The 20,919-nt window shown below is 35.8% G+C and overlaps 1 protein-coding gene across 1 annotated transcript; it reads right to left on the bottom strand.

Annotated features, from left to right (window-relative positions):
• LOC121408481 (mitochondrial ornithine transporter 1-like) lies at positions 1–14,794 on the bottom strand. Its single transcript, XM_041599965.1, has 6 exons — positions 14,743–14,794; positions 10,681–10,798; positions 9,018–9,414; positions 7,831–8,003; positions 3,490–3,648; positions 1–2,598 (listed from the first exon to the last, which is right to left on the bottom strand). The coding sequence occupies exons 2-6, from the start codon at positions 10,790–10,792 to the stop codon at positions 2,462–2,464; spliced, it is 978 nt and encodes a 325-aa protein (XP_041455899.1). The 5' UTR covers positions 10,793–10,798; positions 14,743–14,794; the 3' UTR covers positions 1–2,461.
• Between the last annotated feature and the right edge of the window lie 6,125 nt (positions 14,795–20,919).

Genomic DNA, 20,919 nt, shown 5'->3' with positions numbered 1-20,919 from the left:
ATTTTACAACAAAGTTTTCTTCAGGGTGAACTTTCCCTTTAAGCATCACAGTCACATTAAAGTACACAAGCAGAGTGAGCTGCTAGCACTTGAGAACAATGTCAACGACCCCCAAGGTATAAATTTGCCTGTCTACTGCAAGTGATAGATGCTGCACTGTATTGTGAGTCCTTTGTATTGGCTGTAAAGCATTTCATAACAATGGTTGCTAGCAACTGTTTTGTTAAGGACATTACATTACTGTAGAAGTGGGTTTCACATATTTCAGTAAAGTTACATTCAAAACTATAATAGGATCTTTCCCAAAACAATCGCTCTATCAATTCGTAAAAAAAAACTCCTCAACTAGTTTTTAAATCATTTACAACAATGGATAAAGTCTCTAGTTTTTTACTGCAGTATCAAAATAGATATCATAAATACATGTATACATTGTGGCTAGTAACATGACCATTACTGTTCAGCAGAGTCAAGGTGCAAGAAGGTGCTTTAGTTCTATGACAAATACATGTACATTGAGTCTGAACACTTGACTCTGATACCTGAATGTGATTTCTACATAGTGCAACAAGACTTTAGGTTTACATCCTACATCCCTCTTTAAAACATCCCTAGATCTGTTATACATAATTCATTTGAGGTTATGTTTGAAGATCTAAAGATTTTCACATCAATCAAGGAAAACAAATCATGGAATATGCCCTGTCAGCATGTAGGTTTGGGGGTTTGTCTTTTGGTTTATGATTCATTACAAAAAAATCATAATGAATTTTGCATTATAGAATGACATATTTTAATATATAAATTTAACTGGAAATCACTTCTTTATTTCATGGGAACAAATTGTATCTTTTCGCTACTTTTTACTATAAATCATGTACATTATGTAAACAAAATATAAGCGTTCAATATTCAATTCAATTCATGTACAGTTTCATTATGGCCCCTGAATACTACATACATGTATATTGAATAATGTATAGCATAACTTTATGCCAATAATATAAAAAAATTGTCAAATTTCAAATAAAATAATAAATGGCAGGATAAAATGACCAAAACCGAAGGATGAGTTCTGAAAAATGATTGAAATTTATCAGATTTACAGCCAACTAGTCTTAGACCCCTGCTACATGTATAGCACCAGGTCAGGCTAGGCCAGTACTGGTTGAGCTGTGAATATGCAGAGTGGACCCAGGATCCAAGCAGGACCATTTTGAAGTGATGGTGGAGACATGACGTCAGATCTATTTCCAAGGGATTAAAAAATGGAAAGTCTGGAACCCAGAGTGTGTTTCCACCGCTCGATCAAGGCCAAAACTGGTCCAGCCTGGTCTAGAGGTAACAGAGGTCTTAAACTAAAGTAAAATCATTCTTCACCTTCTTTCCCTTTATTAATTGTGATATCATTCTTTTCACTGTATAATAACATACAAAATATAAGATAAAAAATTAGAAAATTTCTTCAATATAAATAAGTACCATGAATAATTTTCAAGATTTCTATTGACAAGAGAAAGGACAAATTTATAGAGAGGGGACCCAACCTAGTCTTCAAATTCAATTTTTCAAAACAACCTTTGTCCAATGAGGCAGTGGTATAAATTTCAATTTTCAAAACATACTGGTATTGCTCGATAAGTCAAACATACATACATTTTGTGCGCTTATGACATCATAAGAGTTTACACTTTATGTCTGCTATAAACGTTATATCAGAAAAGATTGATAAATTTTGTTCACACTTCACAGTGTGGATAACTATGATTCAGTCTGCAGCATATCAAAATAGCCAATTTAACTTTGAAAAATATAACCCTTGTCTTTATGATGTGATAATTGGGTAACAGGCTCTGGGTTATCTTCAATAGTCAGTGATAATATATATCTACTCAGTGTTGGCGTTGATCAGATGATATGACCTAGCCTATGTTATATTTTGTGCTGCATATACACTGAAAGTCTCATCCTTAAAAAATAATTTCTTAATTTCTTTATGAGTAGGACAAGGTGGGTGTTTCATAAAGCCGTTTGTAATTTATGAGCAAGTTCACAAACATCTGGTGATCTTTTCTTAGGCACTACATCAACGCCAATGAAAATTTGTGTGTATCACTTACAGTTCACAATTAAGGATCACCAGACGATTGTAAAGTCGCTTGTAACTTAAAAACGGCTTTATGAAACGCCTATCAGGTCTACCCAGTGTTACCTGATTTGAAAAGAGGACCTGGTCCACAACATGAATTGCATAAGTCAATTTATTGTGACCTAAAACTGGAAGACAAGACCAGGTCTATCTGTACTTGAGCTGTTTACACCAGTCTAACGAATGTGGTCTAGGATGATACTATGACAGAAGCTGATCTTTACCTTGCAATGTCACACCTGTCCTGGTAACAATGCTGGTCCATCAATCATGGTATTGGAGTGGATGATAGGACCAGGTCTATCCCAGATACTAATATCGGTCTAACCAGCCTGGTCTATGGTTCCTCATCCATGATCTACTTGCTTCATAGGCAAGTAGCATGGCAGCATTGGCAGGGAATGCTCGTATAATACAGGGATAAACACCACTGAATAGTGACGACACACCTGCAACCAGTCAACAAAATACATGGTGAACAATGTATGATGAGGATATCTAAAGGGACAGTTGCCTCCATCCCATTGCCTTGAAAGTGTTTATTTATGTTCTACTTTTATATTTGCATATTTATTTTTAAAAACCAAGAAAAAGGTTTTACTGATGTTCTGTATAAGATTTGTACAAGCATTTAATGAAAATTAAAAACATTTGAATATGAAATTAAATAATGTTCGATTTGACTGAGAACACCTATTTAAAGGGTAAAAACACTTCAGGAATTGACTTCCTAATAAGACATAATGCTACACAGTCTTTAACATTTGCTATTCTTGAGATGTACTGCAAGGTCAAAGGCTAAGGAAGAAGACATCATCAAAGAAGAAGTTAGAAAGTGAAGAAGGCACAGAAAAAGATATATATAGAAATGCTCCCCCCCCCTATTGCAAATCTTCGACAAATTCTAATCTTAGAGTTTGCGCATTATATGCATACAAACGAGGTCACATTTCCATTCTTTTAATAAATAATAAATATAGGATTTGTATAGCACACGTATCCACCTTGCTTGGTGCTCAAGGCAAATTAATATTACCCCGGCTAAGCTAGTCTAACGATTCTGGTGAGCACAGCTTTTTGACGAATGATTCCTGCCAGTCCCCATTTACCTCACCTGAGTCGAGTGCAGTAGAGTGTGAATAAATTTCTTGCCGAAGGAAAACATGCCATGGCTAGGAATCGAACCCACGGCTCTGTTTGAAAGGCGAGAGTCAGAACCACTAGACCATGACAAAATATACATTTTTAAATCTGAGTCAACATGTGTTTACAATTTGTGTGTGAAGACAATTGTTGAAGAAAGATCTTGTAAAAATTTACAATCAAACTCAAGAACTCACCTTCAACCTTGAGCATTTTTGTGAAAGTGGGCAGGAATCCAGGCATCTTGCCTACTAGTGACTGGACTTGAATTCTGGATTTAACAACATCAATGGGATAGATGGCTATCCATAAAGATGAACCAGCTACGCCACCTGCTATAGTTAACCTTGTAAAACCTATCAGAATGGAAAGATAACACATACACATCAATGGGGCTGTTTCATCAAGTGGTACATTATGTTGAACAGACCTTAGAATCAATGTGAGCTACAGCAGAGTAAAAACATTAAACCCTTGTTTAAAAAATTGTTAAAAACATATGCATTCTCCCATTTTGAGGAAAGAAAAAAAACATTCCCGTAAGTTGCTGAAAATCCACATTTCACATATTTACATCCATGAAGTATCCATCTTATGATGAAAGTGCCTCTCAGCCCCTCTTATTTCATAAAACAGGATGGCGAATGAACGGTGAATGAAGCTTGCTCTGTTAAATAACCACTTACTTCCATTAAACCACCAGATTTTAAATTTTGCACTCGATCTCAATGTTGTCGATCCGCAGAAAGTTCTATTCATCGGGGGGGGGGGATATTACATGATAATACAAAGCGCCATCCCCCCTAATGAATAGAAACCATGAGCGGATAGATGCCCATGCTCAATCTGATGCTTATACCTGAACAGAATTGATGATGTGTTGTGAATACCACTTTGGAAAAGTGTGGATTGTGTTTTGAATTGTGTGTGTATGTGTTTGATTTGGAGGATACATCGAATGTTGACATAAGTCCCATTTATAATTTTTTTTTTACAGCTATATATACACAGCATGTCTCTGAAACATGGCTGTGAACTACTTGGTAATAATGCTGCTTTTTGGTGAAAGATACTAATTTTAATACTCTTCATTATAGATATATACATGTAGCTACATGAATCATGGTGTTATTAAAAATTATACATGTCAAATATGTCACCAACAAAAGCTTGAAATCAGCTAAACATAATCTGATCAACTCATATGAAAGAGACAGTAAAGATTTGGAGAGAGCAGAAGTTCTTCACTGAATTATCATCAGTATTCCTTCATTTAAATGGGAAGATATATGCAAAAATTTCTGCCTAATTAATGGTTCTGATTCAGAGAATTGGCAAGCGAGTGAAGAAGACGCCAAACGCCATTTTCATGATTTTCATGAATGCAAGATGCCGAAGAACAATGTACACTGGATAGTCCCATTTTCAGCAAGGATGAATTATGTCGATGCTGAATAGTGACAATAGTGGAAAAGGCATTCAGCGGATCTACAGTTGACAAAAACCAAGATTGTGCTTTGTGTGAAAACAGCTACTAAAAACAGAATAAATGTCATTGAGCAATCATGAAGAAACAAGGGTAATGGTCTAGCTCTTCATCCCACTGTACACCATTAAGCCATTTTATTTTTAAACCACTGTCATGTCCACTAAATTTGAATATTCTACAAGCAAAAACTTGAATGTGGTAAGAGAACTTTCATGTTCAGGGGGGATTCATGCTGGAACTCAACCCTAATTGAACTGCAACAATGTAATACTACTAGCAGCTTAAAAAATGCTTATAGTTAATGATTTTGGTTAATGAATGGCAATGGGGAAAGGGAGGGGTTTCTTACCCTAAGTTTGCCATTTCTTTTGTTTTTGTGTCCATTGTTAATTTTACTTGATTTATTACCTGATATGCTTGTGTACATTATAGTTGTGCATGAGAGAGTGTGTGGGTGTGGCTTATTTAAGTGTGATCAAATGAATTCAGGACAATTCCATAAAATAATCAAGCTTACTTTGTACATCTGACCCCCATTTTTTTTTTTTTTTACTTCACTTCATAAACTGACAAATTCATTATCATTTGCGAGCATTACAAATTGTCAACAGAACTAGAAATAAGAGACAGAAAATTTCATGAAGGTCTCACACACACTGGGTCGGACGAGCATATTTTATGGAATTGCCCTACAAGATTTAATTATGAATTTTAATAATATCTTGCCCTATAATATCGTATCGTTTGTACTTGTCAACAAGAATGTATGCTGAATGAAAATTTTGTATAATTTTATTAATGCATTAGATTATACTGATGTTCTAAATGATTTTGTATAAACTGATCCCAGCAACTGAATGCAGTTTTATTCAATACTTGACAAATATGACTATTATGTTTTCTATGTTATTTATGACTGGGTGCATTTTGCTTTGTAGTTTATTTCATGACACGGCCCAAATGCAAGTCAGACTCTTCATCTGTTTGGATTTTTTACCATATGAAAAAAAAATTAATCTATATCAAGGCTCCACATTAACTTTTATTGGTGGTGGTTCAGGCCACCAAAACCTTCAAATAATTTTTTTTGGTGGCCCACTAATAAGGTTTGGTGGCCCGAAAAATATAAAGAAAAACATTTATTAAAAATGAATAAAACAAACTGAAATATTCTGCAATCACTAACACGTACCACTATTCTTTGTACATCTTGTACGTAAATCGTGCTTGCTGTTATTTTACTTTGCTTATTTTGTGGTAATATATAAATTGTTCTATCATTGTGAATATGAAATGATTGAAAGAGAATAAAAGAATTGTATTGTTCCCAGGTTGTGTGGACTTTTAATCTCCATATAGACACACACTCATAATGGTAAAGTAAATAGTGCATATAGCAAACTCAGATTGATTTACAAAACAATGATTTTTCCTTTCTTCCTTTTTGATCGTAAAACCTAGATTATGCAGGCCCCAAATCCAGTTTATTTTCCAGCATATTATAGCAGGAGAAAATCACAGAAAATATGCTGCAGAATTAGAACAATGTATAAAAGGGGGAAATAAACAAAAATAATTTTTAGAATAGTATATTGAAAAAAGAAACAAAAATTGTAAAAATGAATAAGTGAAATAAGACAAATAAAAAAATGAAGTAAGAAAAAACAAAGAACAGGAAAAAAAAATTGAGAAAAAACAAAAGAAAATGTAAGAAAAATGAATAAGACAAAATTATCAGAAAAAATGGGAAAATTATTATTATTATTCAGTAGAAACATGTTCTTTAATCAGGCATATTCAATGGGAAGGGGTATAAATGGTTTAATCACTGTAAAAAAAATGACAGAAAAAAATAAGAAAACGGCAAAAGTTATCTGAAAAAACAGTGAGAAAATTCCTTCCCTATATTTGACAAAATGATGGAAAAAAAATCACATTTCATATCAATAAAATGCCTTCCCAAAGTATTTACTTCCTTAGGAGTGGTTTAAGAAGTCATTTATAAACAAGAAAGAAAGAAGCTGTCTATTCAAGACAGCTTCGAAAATAAACCAAATATCAACATACATACAAATGCACATGTGGGACTGTGATGTACTCACCTAAGTGTTTTATGTGTATTAATGCATTTGGAAATCGGTCTTTTTGAGTCAAAAGAGAGGTCATAATTCCTCCTTTTAATGCTTGCAAATTATCAGGTTTCAGTAATATGGACTGTAGAAGGGCATTTCATTGGTGTAAAATGTGACTTTGACGTAGATTTTCAAAGTTCTGGGGAAGATTTCTTAGCAGTAATATTCCGCATCGCAGCTCCCCGAGTCTGAATAGTCTGCTAGCGCACAGCCAGCTGCAGTGGTTTCACGCATGCAAGCTCAGCCAGACAGCCGGCACGGCCGGCTGAATAATAGTTACTGTATGCTAGCGGTAGGTCTACATACTGTCATGACTATGCAATCTTTGTGTGTGTGTAGATTAACAAAAAAGGCGCATGACGAATTGACTTGCAATTTGAACTGTAGAAAGTTGATAAATGCATGCAAAATCGGGAGAAAAATTGCGCTACTTTGAAAATTATTGGTTGCCCGATTCGGGCCACCAAAACTTAACATTTTTCAATAATGGTTGCTCGAGATGAATTTTTGGTGGCCCCGGGCCACCGCTAATGTCCAGCCTTGAATTTGTGTAGCGCATGTGTCTACCTAAGCTAGTCTACCCATTCTGGTGCTCACAGCTTTTTGAGGAATTACTTCCTAGCCATTTACCTCACCTGGGTTGAGTGCACCACAATGTAGGTAAATTTCTTGCTGAAGGTAAACTTGCTACCTGTATGTATCTAGCTATTGGAAGCTAGTGATTTACAAGACAAAGGCAAGACTGCAATGCTGTAAATCTTGACTCATCAAGATGAATGATAAACAGTTGAAAGAGGGCAAAGAATACTATTCCTATTTAATTACAGGAAAGAATATTGGTTGCTACTTCAAACACAGACACTTAAAAAACAATTTCTTGTTTTCAAGAAAGAGAGAAGGATGAACATTCTACTTACTTAAATCTTCTTTTGTTTTTCCTGGTGGTGTAAGTAATGTCTTGCTTAACTCGTACCCAAAGAAGAATGCAAAGTACCCCGGCATCTCTCTTAACCATGTACTAGTGAGACCTTGGAACAAGCCTAATGGTCCATCTGAACGTAGAAGATCTTTGGTCACTTGCCATGGTCCTCTGCATAGATATAATATATACATGTATAATTACAAAGAGAAAGCTTTTGATGTTCAACTTTGTTACCGAAATAGATAGAATTACGTGTACATCGAAGAGCTCTTTGTCAACTTGAAACAGAACCGATCTGAATAACCATCATTCATCCAATATTGACTTTGGTATCATAATTCATTATAGATAATATATAACTATTACATTTCAAACAAATCCATATCTTAATTGTGTTACTAAATTTAATTTAATTTAATTTGCAGTCTTATCAAAGACTTTGGACATGTAGGAACACTGCTTCATTACACTAATCCATACAATGAGAAAGAATGAAAATATTTACAAACTCAAGTAACACAATAAAAATAGTCAAATCATTCTTTGTTCATTGAGAGGTTACGGCTTGATGGTGGTGCTTGTGTAATGTAGACTCAAATGTAAAGGTAGTTTTATAACTAGTGCCCAATAATTAAAGATTGCTTAAAGCAACCTTCCATTGACAAATCATGGGGAAATCAAGGCTAATCTCAGAACAGAGAAGGAATGCAAGCCTTTCACTTGGCTGCATGCCTGGGGGTATTATGCATTTAGACACAGGCATGTCTGGAAGATTGACTATAATCGGAGAGCAATAGTTAATAGACTAACAAACCAGAAGTAAACTGTGCGTTTTCACTTTGAAACATGTAACTTCACAGAGGTTATTTATTTTGGTTTAGTAATCAACAGACCTGCTAAAAGTCTAAGAATTGGATTGTTGGAAACTAGAACTGCGACAACCCGAAGAAACGATCGCGAGTTCGGTCAAATTTGTGCTGTCCGAACTTTTATCGCATTAGTCCAGCGAGCTCTCATGAAGGACGGATTATATTATGCAAGTCAATTGGCCTTTTGCAAATTTCGTACTGATTCAATTTCCTGATGATTTGTCAATGGTGGGGCACTTTAATTCAATATGTAAAAATGTGTAAATATATTCATAATCATAATACACAATGTAATATGAATATATGACCTTACACTTTCTTTCGTAGAGAGTCTGATGTTGACATGACCTCACTCATAGCCTGCATACGGCATTTGATGAGCTCTGTCGGACATAGCACCAATGATGAGAAGAAAGCTGCACATGACCCACTGAAAGCCTTTTGAATGTTTGTCAAGTCTTTCTCATCCTTTACTCTTACTGCCTGACAGACAGCTTTCTGGCAGAGTCCATAACACATGAATAAAACAGCTGTTTCACCAACGATAGCTGCTAGAGCAGGGGTGGTGCCCTCAAACAATCCTCTTACCCCTTCCCGTCCCACTGTGTCCTTTAAACAATGCATTGATCCCCTATATAGCTGGGGGTATGTCTGCATTTTCACTTTGATTGTGTCAAATGGCTGACCGACAAAGGTGCAGGCTACTCCACCTGTAATGAACAAACAAAAAAAGAAAATATGTACGTCGTATATCTTTATATCCTCCACAGGTGGCATGAAATAAACCCCTAAAAAGTTCTGGAACTAAAGTTTGAGGGATGATAAATTTTTCTGTTACCGAACTGTAAATTGTGAAACTAAAATCAGAGGATAAAAATTGAATTTTTCCTCATTAAAAGGCTGCGCAATCTGTTGCAATTATGAAATAATGGAAATTGTAGTTACCTTTAGGATAAAGCCACAAGTGGAAATGTTGCAAAATAGAGTTTCCGCTTTGTTTTACTTATGCAAAAGTTTTAATTTTTTGCCTTTAGAGGTTACAGTGAACATGTTGCAAACATATCCCAGGTGTTGTAGTGCTAGTGTTGTACTTTTTTTATCAATAATATTGGGTTTAAATGCTGTTCAGGTGGTCATTTGTGAAGTGTAGGGACATTTATTGTGCTCTACCCTTTCTTTGGAAGATGGACTTTGCCTTCATTAATACATAGTAGTAGTGTGAGGGGAAAACTCTGAATTTCTGAATGATCCTTTGTAACATTATTCCAAAAACATTACATAAATCCATTATGCAAATGAGAATACATCATGAGTGCGCACCATCAAAACAATTGAGAATTCAATACTGAAAACTGAAAAAGCTTGCAACATTCTATTTTGACAATGCTCCATATTTATCATAAAGGTGCGTTCTATGATTACATAAGCATAACAAAATAAACACCACTATAAAGAGGAATTATCACATTTTCCAATTCATATGTAATGATTAAGAGGAAATTACCGGTACACCTTCTATTTCAGTTGCAATTTTTTTTTGAGGATTACAACCTCCCAACATATAACTAAAATAATCTTATACGTTGCGGATGCATTTAAATATTAGGACAATTTTGGTGCACTAGGCTGCCACTTGACTTTGGTCAATGTACGTTTTCTATACGTGGGCCAAAACTGAAAAGCAAAAACTTTCATGAGTCTTAATATTCTATTTTACGCTTTTGTTTTTCAGACATGAGAATCTTTGACAATGCTCCATATTTATCATAAAGGTGCATTAGAAGAGCCTTCAGAGGTCCTTGTGGCTCCTTTCCTGTACAAGTATGAGGATATTAGGTGGAAACAAACTGCAATCCATCTATTAGAATATCCTAACCCTCATACTGGTGATGAATTCACCATTTGTGTTATAGTAACCTTACACTTTTAAATTCATTATCATTATCATATTCCTCATCCCCTTAAACCAATCTTACCTATAGCACCAGCTGTAAAATCTACCGATGCCTCGTACAATTCTAACATCCTCTTTGAAGGAGTCATGGGAGAAGGTTGAGCAGAACTTGGTGATGAGGACACTCCCTCCATGTTGAGCTGGAAAAGAAACAAAGACATCAAAGAACATTTTGAACACATTCAAACAGGGTTGATGTAAAGGCATTATTAATGGGGGGGGGGGCAGCAAAATGTTAAATTTAGATTTTAGGTTTTAAAAATAGTTACAGGAAATACATTTACATCTCTTTTCCACATCCTGGCTTTATTTTTCTCATCGTTCCATTAACACCCACAATCTATATGTTGCATATTATACCAATTTAACTTAAAGATTGACTTGATCTTATAAATTAAAATTTTAGCCATGAACCAGCAGGTGCAATACACATACCCTATAATCTTTGACAAATAGTGAATTGATTTTAACATGCATAGCTTATGGCTCTTCTATACACTGGGCCAACTTTAACTATTTCAAGTTTTGAAATCGGCAGCGAATAATTAATACGTGTGAGGAACACTGTGTCGGCTCTAAATCACCAATTTTGAGACTGATAAAAGTATGGAAAAGAAGTGAAACTTTGTGGTAATTGTTTTTATAGATTGTGATGTTGCATGAACTTGATACTTCCCCCCCCCCATAAAATCCCGCATTTGTCACTCGGAATATCAGAGCGAGTTCACGGGCTCGAGGTTCGGGTAGGTGGAGAGTAGTGTAGCGGGAGTGAAGTGGAGTGGAGCTTGCACGAACATCGCTTGAAGTAATGACTATATAAAATATTTTTTAAATATTATCACAGAGTCGTCAAGGCTAGCCTGGGCCTAGACAGCTGGCCGTCTGTTTCAAGGAGTTTTTTAACATTTTTTTTTTCTCCTCATACAGAGCCAGAGGGCTCGCTACCGTGCAACCACCATTGGCATTTGGGTTAACAATGCAAAATCCCCTCAACAGGGCTCATTGATTCTTGTCTTTATATCATAACGATATATAAAAAAAAGTACCAAAATAAAGATTATTATTCCGTTTAGGCCCCCAAAACAGGGGAGGGGAAAAATAAAGGGGGAAAAACAGTGACTTACTTCGCCTTCGGCTGTCGCGCAACTTCACTTCCTTTTTATCCGAACTTATATGGCCATTGAATCCCTGTACAGATCGAGCTAAATCTTCGGTCTTTGTATTTGGTGAGTGGAGCCAAAAGAGACTCGAGTTCAGCAGACCAACCAACATAACAGAGACCGCGCCGCGCCCGGAGCAGGGCAAGCGCATGACAGGGATGTCACTGCCCAAGCTTCACTGACACAGGCACTGCCACTGCACTGCACTTGCACTAGCCTGGGGCGTTTTGGGGAGTGAAAATCAATATCGCAGAAATGTTGGAAATGAAGTTGGACCCCTTGTACATGTTTTAGGGCTAGATCTTTTAGAGGGAAAGTAGAATTCTTGGGGGTGAAAGTTTCTGGTTCTGTACCTGTTCGTGGGGGAATATAGGTAGGGCCCCCAGGCGTTAGTGGGGACACTTGTTCACTGCTACCACCCTGCCTGTGGGGAATCTACAGGTAGGACTATGGTATGCCAATGTTGTACAGAGCGCACACTTTAAAAAATCATTAAAATATCACTTTTGTGACCAAAATTACTAATTTCCATACAGTTGCAATTTATTTTTCATTAGTAACTTGGGAATAATTTTTGTATTCACCAGAGCGCTCAAAAACTTGAATTTTGGGCATATTTTAGTGAACGCCCTCTATTGGTGGAAAGTAATATGGCAAGAAAATTTTCATTTTTTGATCTCTATTTTTAATTTAGAAAAAAATGATTTAAAGAATCAAATTTGAATAAGAGCCAAGTTGTATTAATAATAGGTGTAATGGAAACTGTCAGTGTAAAAAAATCAAGCATTTGCCTCAAAGAAAAAGAGAAAATAAGCCAAACATTGCCACCCTTATTTTGCCACACATGGAGATACAAGTGAGAACAAGGTTATATCCACTCATGGTTTCAAATCGTCTCGTGTGTGAAGGATTCATATGCACCTGGTGCACGCGAATCTTTCACACCCTTTTTACTAAAATAACTATGACTTTACATCGTAGCTAAGCATTATATTTATGCTATGACACTTACCGAACCATATGGATCGTTTGTTGAATTCTCTTTGCTGTTTTTTTTTAATAAAATAAGAGCATTTTTCGTGATCTTCACGTAGATGCCTCTTGATCAGCGTTGATATCAACTTTTGCCTAAAGAGGGGGCGCGATATCATTTCAAAGCCGGCAGGCACTTAAGAACCAAGTTTGAAAGGATACTCGTAAAATTATGTCACTCTCGCCGATGAATATTCATTAGATCGTGGTCGTGCGTGTTCAATACACACTGAGTGCATGCATGCAGAGTTTGTATTGAACACGCACGACCACGATCTAATGAATATTCATCGCGAGAGTGACGTAATTTTACGAGTGTCCTTTCAAACTTGGTTCTTAAGTGCCTACCGTACCTTTGTTTACGGTGTTGCAAGCTAGCTGCATTCTAGGCGATCAGCATTATTTTCTTGCTCGTTCAATCCACTTTCATCATCATCTTGTCAAAAGATGGCGTACTTTACCAATAAGTATATACATGAGATGCAACCTGTTGATTTTTGGTACAATTTCCTATTATGCGCTGACAACTTGAATTGAGAATGTTCGATACGAAAAATTGCTTTTCGATTGTTGTTTGCGTACTTTCCACCGCAGTATTAAGGACGGATCGAACGGAGTATCCTGGTTGAGACTTGGAGGTAAGCGATAAAAACACTTTTATAAATAATTTCCAATTCATTTTTAAAACAAACTTAAATCATTAAAACAAAATTCCAAAGTGGAGAAATACTGAAATGTTTGGCGTTTTTTCATTCCCTCACATTCGTGTGATGAATGAAAACGTCAAAGTCCACTATGAAACCACATGCGTTGTGCGAGGTTAGTATTACTAACCTCGCATGTTGTGTGAGTGGGTTATATCATAACCTTGTTCATTGAATGAGTGGTGGGGAGTGACCATACCCATAGTACGTACAGTACCGTACCGTATATGACTTTCACTCCCCAAAACGCCCCAGGCTAGTATAAACTTGGGGCCGATTGCCAAAAGGGTCTTTCCAAGGACCGTCTTTCGTGTCGCCCATCTTTTATGATACGCTATAACAGTAGAGGCGCACGGCCAATATTGGAGACTGTCTCCCATGAGAGAGATTATCTCCAATATCAGAGACTTTTGTAAAGAATTTGGGTATCCAATTTCAGAGACAGTCTCCAGTTTGGGAGACCAATTTCCTTTGTTTACATTTGCTGCAAAAGGATTACCTTGGCGGCAAATAAAAATGTGATAAGCAGATTCCTCATGAAAAATTACCCCTTTTCACCATCTACTTTAAAAATTCACCGTCTACTTTTGTTTTGATAAGGATTTTTTGTTGTCAATCACACAAAACAAATGGGCTTCTGACCTCAGTGAGACAAAATTTGGGGTGGAAAAATCATGTTTTTGTTGGTGTTGTTTCTTTTGTCCTTTTGCAAAGCAAGTCTCCAATGTGGGAGATTGTCTCCCATTTTGGCCGTGCGCCTCTAGGCCTACTGTATAAGCGGGGTGTTTCTGAAATTTATGATAAAGAATAAGATTTGTTAGCTTGCTTTTAAATCAAATTTTATACAATTTCATGATATATCATATCATTTCATAAACAAATATTCTGTTAATTTTAAAGGACGAATGAAATATGTTTGGAGATGATTTATTTAAAATGCGTATCACATGGCGCATCATAAAAGATGGGCGACACGAAAGATGGTAGGCCTAGTTGCAAAGACCCTTTCGTGCAATCGGCCCCAGCACTGTTGCAGTCGTCATTCTCATTAAAAAAAGTGGCTGTGAGTCTCATTTAGTCTCTGACCTTACTCAGTCAGCTTAGCTAAAAAATGGCTAATGTGCTAATGATTATATCCTTAGTACATAATGCACCATAAACCAAATCACTAATACTATTTTAACTTACCAATGTTCAAGGAATCTCAAATTCAAGCGAGTGTCTTATTCGACTGCCTAGCCTGCGCCTAGCCCTTTCAATGATAGAATGGTATCTTGGAAATAGTAAATAAAATGGAAAAATGTTTTTTTCGATCAAAGAGTTGCGTTTAAACGCAAGTCAAAAAATCAATCGCAAGTCCCAAATACGCGCTGTTGATTGGTTGAAAATCAAGTTGCACAAGATTTTTTGAGTTGCGATTGATTGCAACTCTTTCTGCAACGGGCCCCAGGAGCAATAAGTGAGAAAAAAGCGGGGAAGAAGATGCAGAAAGTGAACATCAAAACCAAACAAAACAATGATATATTGAACCCTTTAGATCATTTTAGGGCTTACGAATGTATCGATAGCTCTTTTGCGTTTTTTTACGGTGCAACTGGCCTCAATGGAGTGAAGTATTCTGGTAGAATGTGCAGAGTTTGATAATTTTTTCAATGTGATATGCCAATCAGTTCGGTCAAAATAAAGATAACAAGGGCTTATAGATTATAGTTTATGAAATAATCAACTTTCATTTGCTGTTGCATACAATAATGTGATACTTTCAAAATGACCCTATCAATGTCCAGATGTATAGTGGGCAGTGTACTATTTGAGTTTTGTCAGACGTGTATCCAACTGCAACGGGCTCCTGGAGCCCGTTGCAGAAAGAGTTGCAATCAATCGCAACTCTAAAAATCAGGTGCAATTTGATTTTCGACCAATCAACAACGCGCATTCGGGACTTGCGCATGATTTTTAGAGTTGCGATTGATTGCAACTCTTTCTGCAACGGGCCCCAGGTATGATTATTTACGTCTTCGTGAAACGGTTAGCGGACAAGTAGCTCACTATCTCCGATTTAGTCAAGAAGTTAGACTTATGACGGTGTTGAGAAACGGGCCCCAGGGCTCGAACCTCTGCATCAATTTGTAACTTCCCCACAGCTTGGATTACAGGCACACGCCACAACGCCACAACTGCCCAATTAGAGAGAGATTGGTGGTATCACTGTCACTGGTATGCCTAGAAAAATTTGAGGTGATACCTGTTCAGACAAGGGGCGGATCCAGGATTTTCCAAAGGGGGGGGGGAATTTTTTTAAGGAAAAAAATTTACACGCAAAAAAATCAACCGCAATGTAAGGACATTTCGTACCCCAAAAGAAATTGACAAAGAGGGGGCACACCTCTGTTTTAATGCCATCATTATTTTGCATCTCGAAATCCGGTTCAAACTACTTCGGAATGTGATAAGGTAGTTCTTAGCCTTGAATAAATTTGAACCAAGGGGCCAATCTATTTCCCTACGGGATTTTTTTTTTTTACAAATGATGTAGGCCTAAAAATTTATGAAATAAACTGAAGATGAAAACGGTTAGAATTGGTTGTATTGTTTTTTCTAATGCTATCAGTCAACAAATTTAGTACTTAACAGAGCAGTCATCAAAACATGCAAAGTGTATATTTCAATAATTAAAGATCCAATGAGATATAGATCAGTAGGTTAATTAGAAGCTCAAGTCTCTGATATCCGGAGAAAGATTCGTTGGTGGATGATGCCACAGATCTTTAGGTACATGTACTTACCGATTATGACGCATATTGTTGAAGAGGGCGCCTTACTGCCAAAGTCACTTCATCATAATTGGAGGGCAAAACGACCAATGATTACGTTAGAGATGTAAGATCCCAGATGAAAATAATCATATGCGATTTTTTTTTCATTTTGAGATAGGACTAATTCTAAAAAAGAAATTGGCTGAAGATTTTTTAATATAATATAACGTATATGCAAATAAGATAATAATATTTTGTCTAAAGTTTCCAAATGCTTAGGTATTATGTATAGGTTAAGATTTTATCTCCCTCTATCTGTATTATTTACTTTGTATAATTCTTTAATATTACCATATCTTTCATATTGTATTGTACTTTGGGGTAACAGCAGCCGTGCTAAATTAGATTCTCTGCATAAAGTTCAAAAGAAATGTGTACGCATCTGCACAGGCAGTCACTTTCTTTCTCATTCAGCCCCCCTATTTTACAAGTTGAAAACAATGAATATATATCATCTCTATGAATATCATACTGCATTGATTGGTTTTATGTACTCTCATGGTCTTCTTCCGAATTCTATATCTTCATATTTCTCTCTCAATAATCAAATACATAATTATAATACTCGTAGTTCAAATTTGATACATTTGTGGAAAGTTCAGAATACACTGTCTCAGAAGTCTGTTCGTCATAGTTTACCTATTATATGGAATTCCCTCCCAAGTAATGTTATTGATTGTAAAACGTTATTACAGTTTAAAAGGGTACTAAAAAAACATCTTTTATCTCTTCACATTTGAGTTTTACAATGTTTACCATTTATCAATTTACATTAATATATACTTAACTTTACCTTGGCATCTAATTCCTCTGATAGCTGATGGATGTGTCGTGTGGGGTGAGTGTGTTTTGTGTGTTATGGTGTGCGTGGGGTGTTCATAATACCATTGTAAGACTATTCTGATGTTTGTTAAAGGGGGTGGGGGCATAACAAATTGAAGATTCTTATATGCCTGTAACGCAATGTAAAATGTAGTACAGCTATTTGAGGGAACTTTTACACACAAAGCCTTAAAGGCCTTTCTTTAAGTTCTCTTATTTCATTTCATATTTTCATGTATTTGTATATTGGCATATTATGTGATAATCGTGTATGTTATACTTTGTAAATGTCTTTTATCGAAATGAAATAAATGGATTCAATCAATCAAATAATGAATAATCGTGTAGCCTATAATAGCCAATACCATTTCGAATAATTTTCATTTATTTATTTGAAAATCTCAACGGATTCCCTGCAACTTGAAAAATGTTTTTTTTTTAGATTTGGTATTCACACAGAATCTTAAGAATCAGATAGGGATTTGAGACACAGAAATCATGAACAGACCGACGAAAAAAGAAAATTGATCAAGACATTGAACATGCAGAGGGAACTAGTCTATACGGTTGGGCTAGTGCGATGAGGCGATGGAAATGACAGGTTCACTGATGTAGGGCAAAAGAAGAGCATTAAACAACTCGGTCAATCCATGGAGGTATTTAGAAGCATTAGGTTGACGATCGACCGTCTGAATTCTGGAGAAGTTAGAACAATGCCATGGTATATCTAGGCAAAGAGGCTCGTAACTATGGAAACGAAGATTATTGTGTATAGCATGATCGCACATAATCTTGGCTTTGCCTTTTGTAATGATTAATTTTGTTGTTTTAATATGGAACAATACATTTTGAATGAATATGTCAATTGATTTGGATTTCTGGGAGAGGTTTTCAAAATCTTCATTAACACCAAACCAATACTACACTATACTATTGGATGAAAATGCTCAATGAGGGTAATTACGTGTCCAACCAACATTGGGCATTTCTTTGAGGCATTTTTATTTATGAAAATTTTGCCCATTCTAAAGTAATTGCCGCTTATTTTGGGGGCCTTACTGGACAATATGCTTCCCAGCATGGGGTAAAATACTGCCCCAATTGGTTGGACTTATAATTACCCTCGTTCTGGTTAAAAATTTACCCAATATTTTTTACAGTGTAGATAGAAGAAACTGCCCTGGATCATCAGGTATCTTTGTGCAATTACTGCAAATTGACACCAATTGCCTTACAATCTCAGCGTCGAATATAAGACGATAATCAACTTGTCCACCAAGCTGAAGATCTTACAGTTTTCATGTAAATATAAAATTAATCGCCAAGATTAATTAATGGTCTTAATTTGTAGCTTAAAAGTCCAATCAGCGATATTACATTTTGATCGCATCTAAACAGTTGCTATGCAACGGTAGTGGAAGTAGTTTCTATTTCACATTATCTTGCTGATTTGATTCTCTTTCATTAAATTCAAAGTTTTCGTCCGATTTGTTGACAGGTGTGTTGGTAGAGTGTTCGTCTCACAACCGGGAGGTCGGGAGTTCAAAACCACGGTTGCGTCAGACCAAAAGACGTTAAAGATGGGAGTATGGTGTTCCAACAATCTATGCCGATCTGCATAGTGATTGCCGGGCCTATATCAATTGGGCAAATATAATTTTCGGAGTGTTTCTCCTTTCAGGTTTCAATTCGAACAATAACATATGGATGGATTTTTTTCTCAGTTCACCTCTACAACCTTTTAGATAACAAGTAATCTTACCCCAAAAATCTTTAATGAAGCTACTAACGAACAACTAGGTGCTTAAAAAAATTATAGTAGGATAGTTTGAAACCACTAAGATTACTCCGGTCTTTAAAATAAAGTTTTCGATTAGTTAATTCAGTTAATAAAGTAAAGCCAAACGGATTATCCTATTCCATCATCAAAGTATTTCTTTTATAATGCTTTAAGTTCCCAAAGCCGAACCAAGTATTTTTCTTGATTTATTCTAATGAAGGCAGAAAATAAAATCTTGTTTCAAAACTAAAAAAAAAATCCAATAAAGAATTCAAATTCAAATACTAGCTATTTTTTCTACATGATAAGTGATATAATTCCATACATTGTACCGTATTTCGTTTGTGACGATTTGATATTTCCAAAGGTAAGTATGAGAAAAGGTTTCTGGCAAGAAACGTTATACTAGTATACTACTACTAATAATACACGTATAGGCCTACATGTTAAGTACAATCTAAATCTTGTTTTGTCATCACTCATTGGTCTGACTGGCTTCCTATGGGGACTGGTGCCCGTATAGAGCTCCTGTGGATTCTGAGCTGTCCGGGCTTGCCCCTTAAATTATCGGTGAACGGAGCAGCAAGTGGGAGGCACCATCCCTACCATGATCTAACTAGGAAATAGGTGGGTGATGCAAAACTTTTTTTTTAATCATGTACTACGTTTTATTTGTTAAGATCTCTTTTCTAAAATTTGTTTATATTTGTTGTTTGTATATGTACAAGAACGGTTGCTGGGATAGCGCCATGAGCGTCTATGGACTATAGATGTGCGCTCAATAAGATATCACAATTATTATTATTATTATTATCATTATTATTATTATTATTATTATTATTACCAAATTCAGTCTGTGGAGTACTCAAGGTGCATAAAAAATAAGAAGTAAAAAAGAAAAGTTTTAAGAACACTTTTATAAAGACTCATAATAGTAACAATTTTTGATGTCTTCCGGAAGTCTGTTCCATAATATGGGACACGCATGAGCAAAGGACCCCCCCCCCTCAAGTTTTTGATACCACAAAAAACAAGATGTTGAGCGTATAAACATATATGGATATGCAATTATAATTGATAAAAGGGGGATTGTATTGGGTCGCTGATCCATGAATGCAATGAAAGGCGAGCAACAAAATCTTAATATCCTTGATTGGGAGCGAGTGTAGGGAGGAGTAATAATTATGTATTTATTTGACAGAGTAACATTACGAGATGCAGCATTTTGAAGTTTCTGAATCTGAAATAACAGTTTAAGGACAAGTCCACCCCCAACAAAAAGTTGATATGAATAAAAAGAGAAAAATCCAACAAGCATAACACAGAAAATTTCACCAAAGTCGGATGTAAAATGAGAAAGTTATGACATTTTAAAGTTTTGTTTAATTTCACAAAATAGTAATATGCACATTCTGGATGGTATGCAAGTGAGAAGATTATGACGTCATCCATTCACCACTTCTTTTGTATCTTATTATAGGAAATATGAAATATTTTCTCCTTATTGTCAAGTGATACAACGATTAATTCCTCCCTGAACATGCGGAATTAGCATTGCTTAATACTAAATGGTTCAGTCAAGTTGGTCCTCAATGTCAAATCTTTAAAAAATGAAATATTGTATAATTCAAACAATTAAAAAAAAGAAATAGAGAGTGATGGACATCATCGACTGAGTCACCTAGTTGTGCATGTCACCGTTTTGTGAAAAATAAGTGAAACTTTAAAATGTCGCAATTTTCTTATTTTACATTCGATTTTGATGAAATTTTCAGAAATATGCTAGTTTGATTTTCTCTATTTATTCAAGTTATTTTCCTGGGGTGGACTTGACCTTTAGATAGATTGAACAGATGTGCATTGCAAAAATCAAGACAAGAGGAAATCAAGCATGTAATATTTTCTCTGTGACAGACTAAATTCTGATATACACATATTTGAGATTTG

This window comes from Lytechinus variegatus, chromosome 1 (assembly GCF_018143015.1).
Source record: "Lytechinus variegatus isolate NC3 chromosome 1, Lvar_3.0, whole genome shotgun sequence".
In the NCBI taxonomy this organism is placed as follows: Eukaryota; Metazoa; Echinodermata; class Echinoidea; order Temnopleuroida; family Toxopneustidae; genus Lytechinus; species Lytechinus variegatus.
Note: the sequence above shows the minus strand (reverse complement) of the source record. Positions and strands in the feature narration are given on the sequence as shown.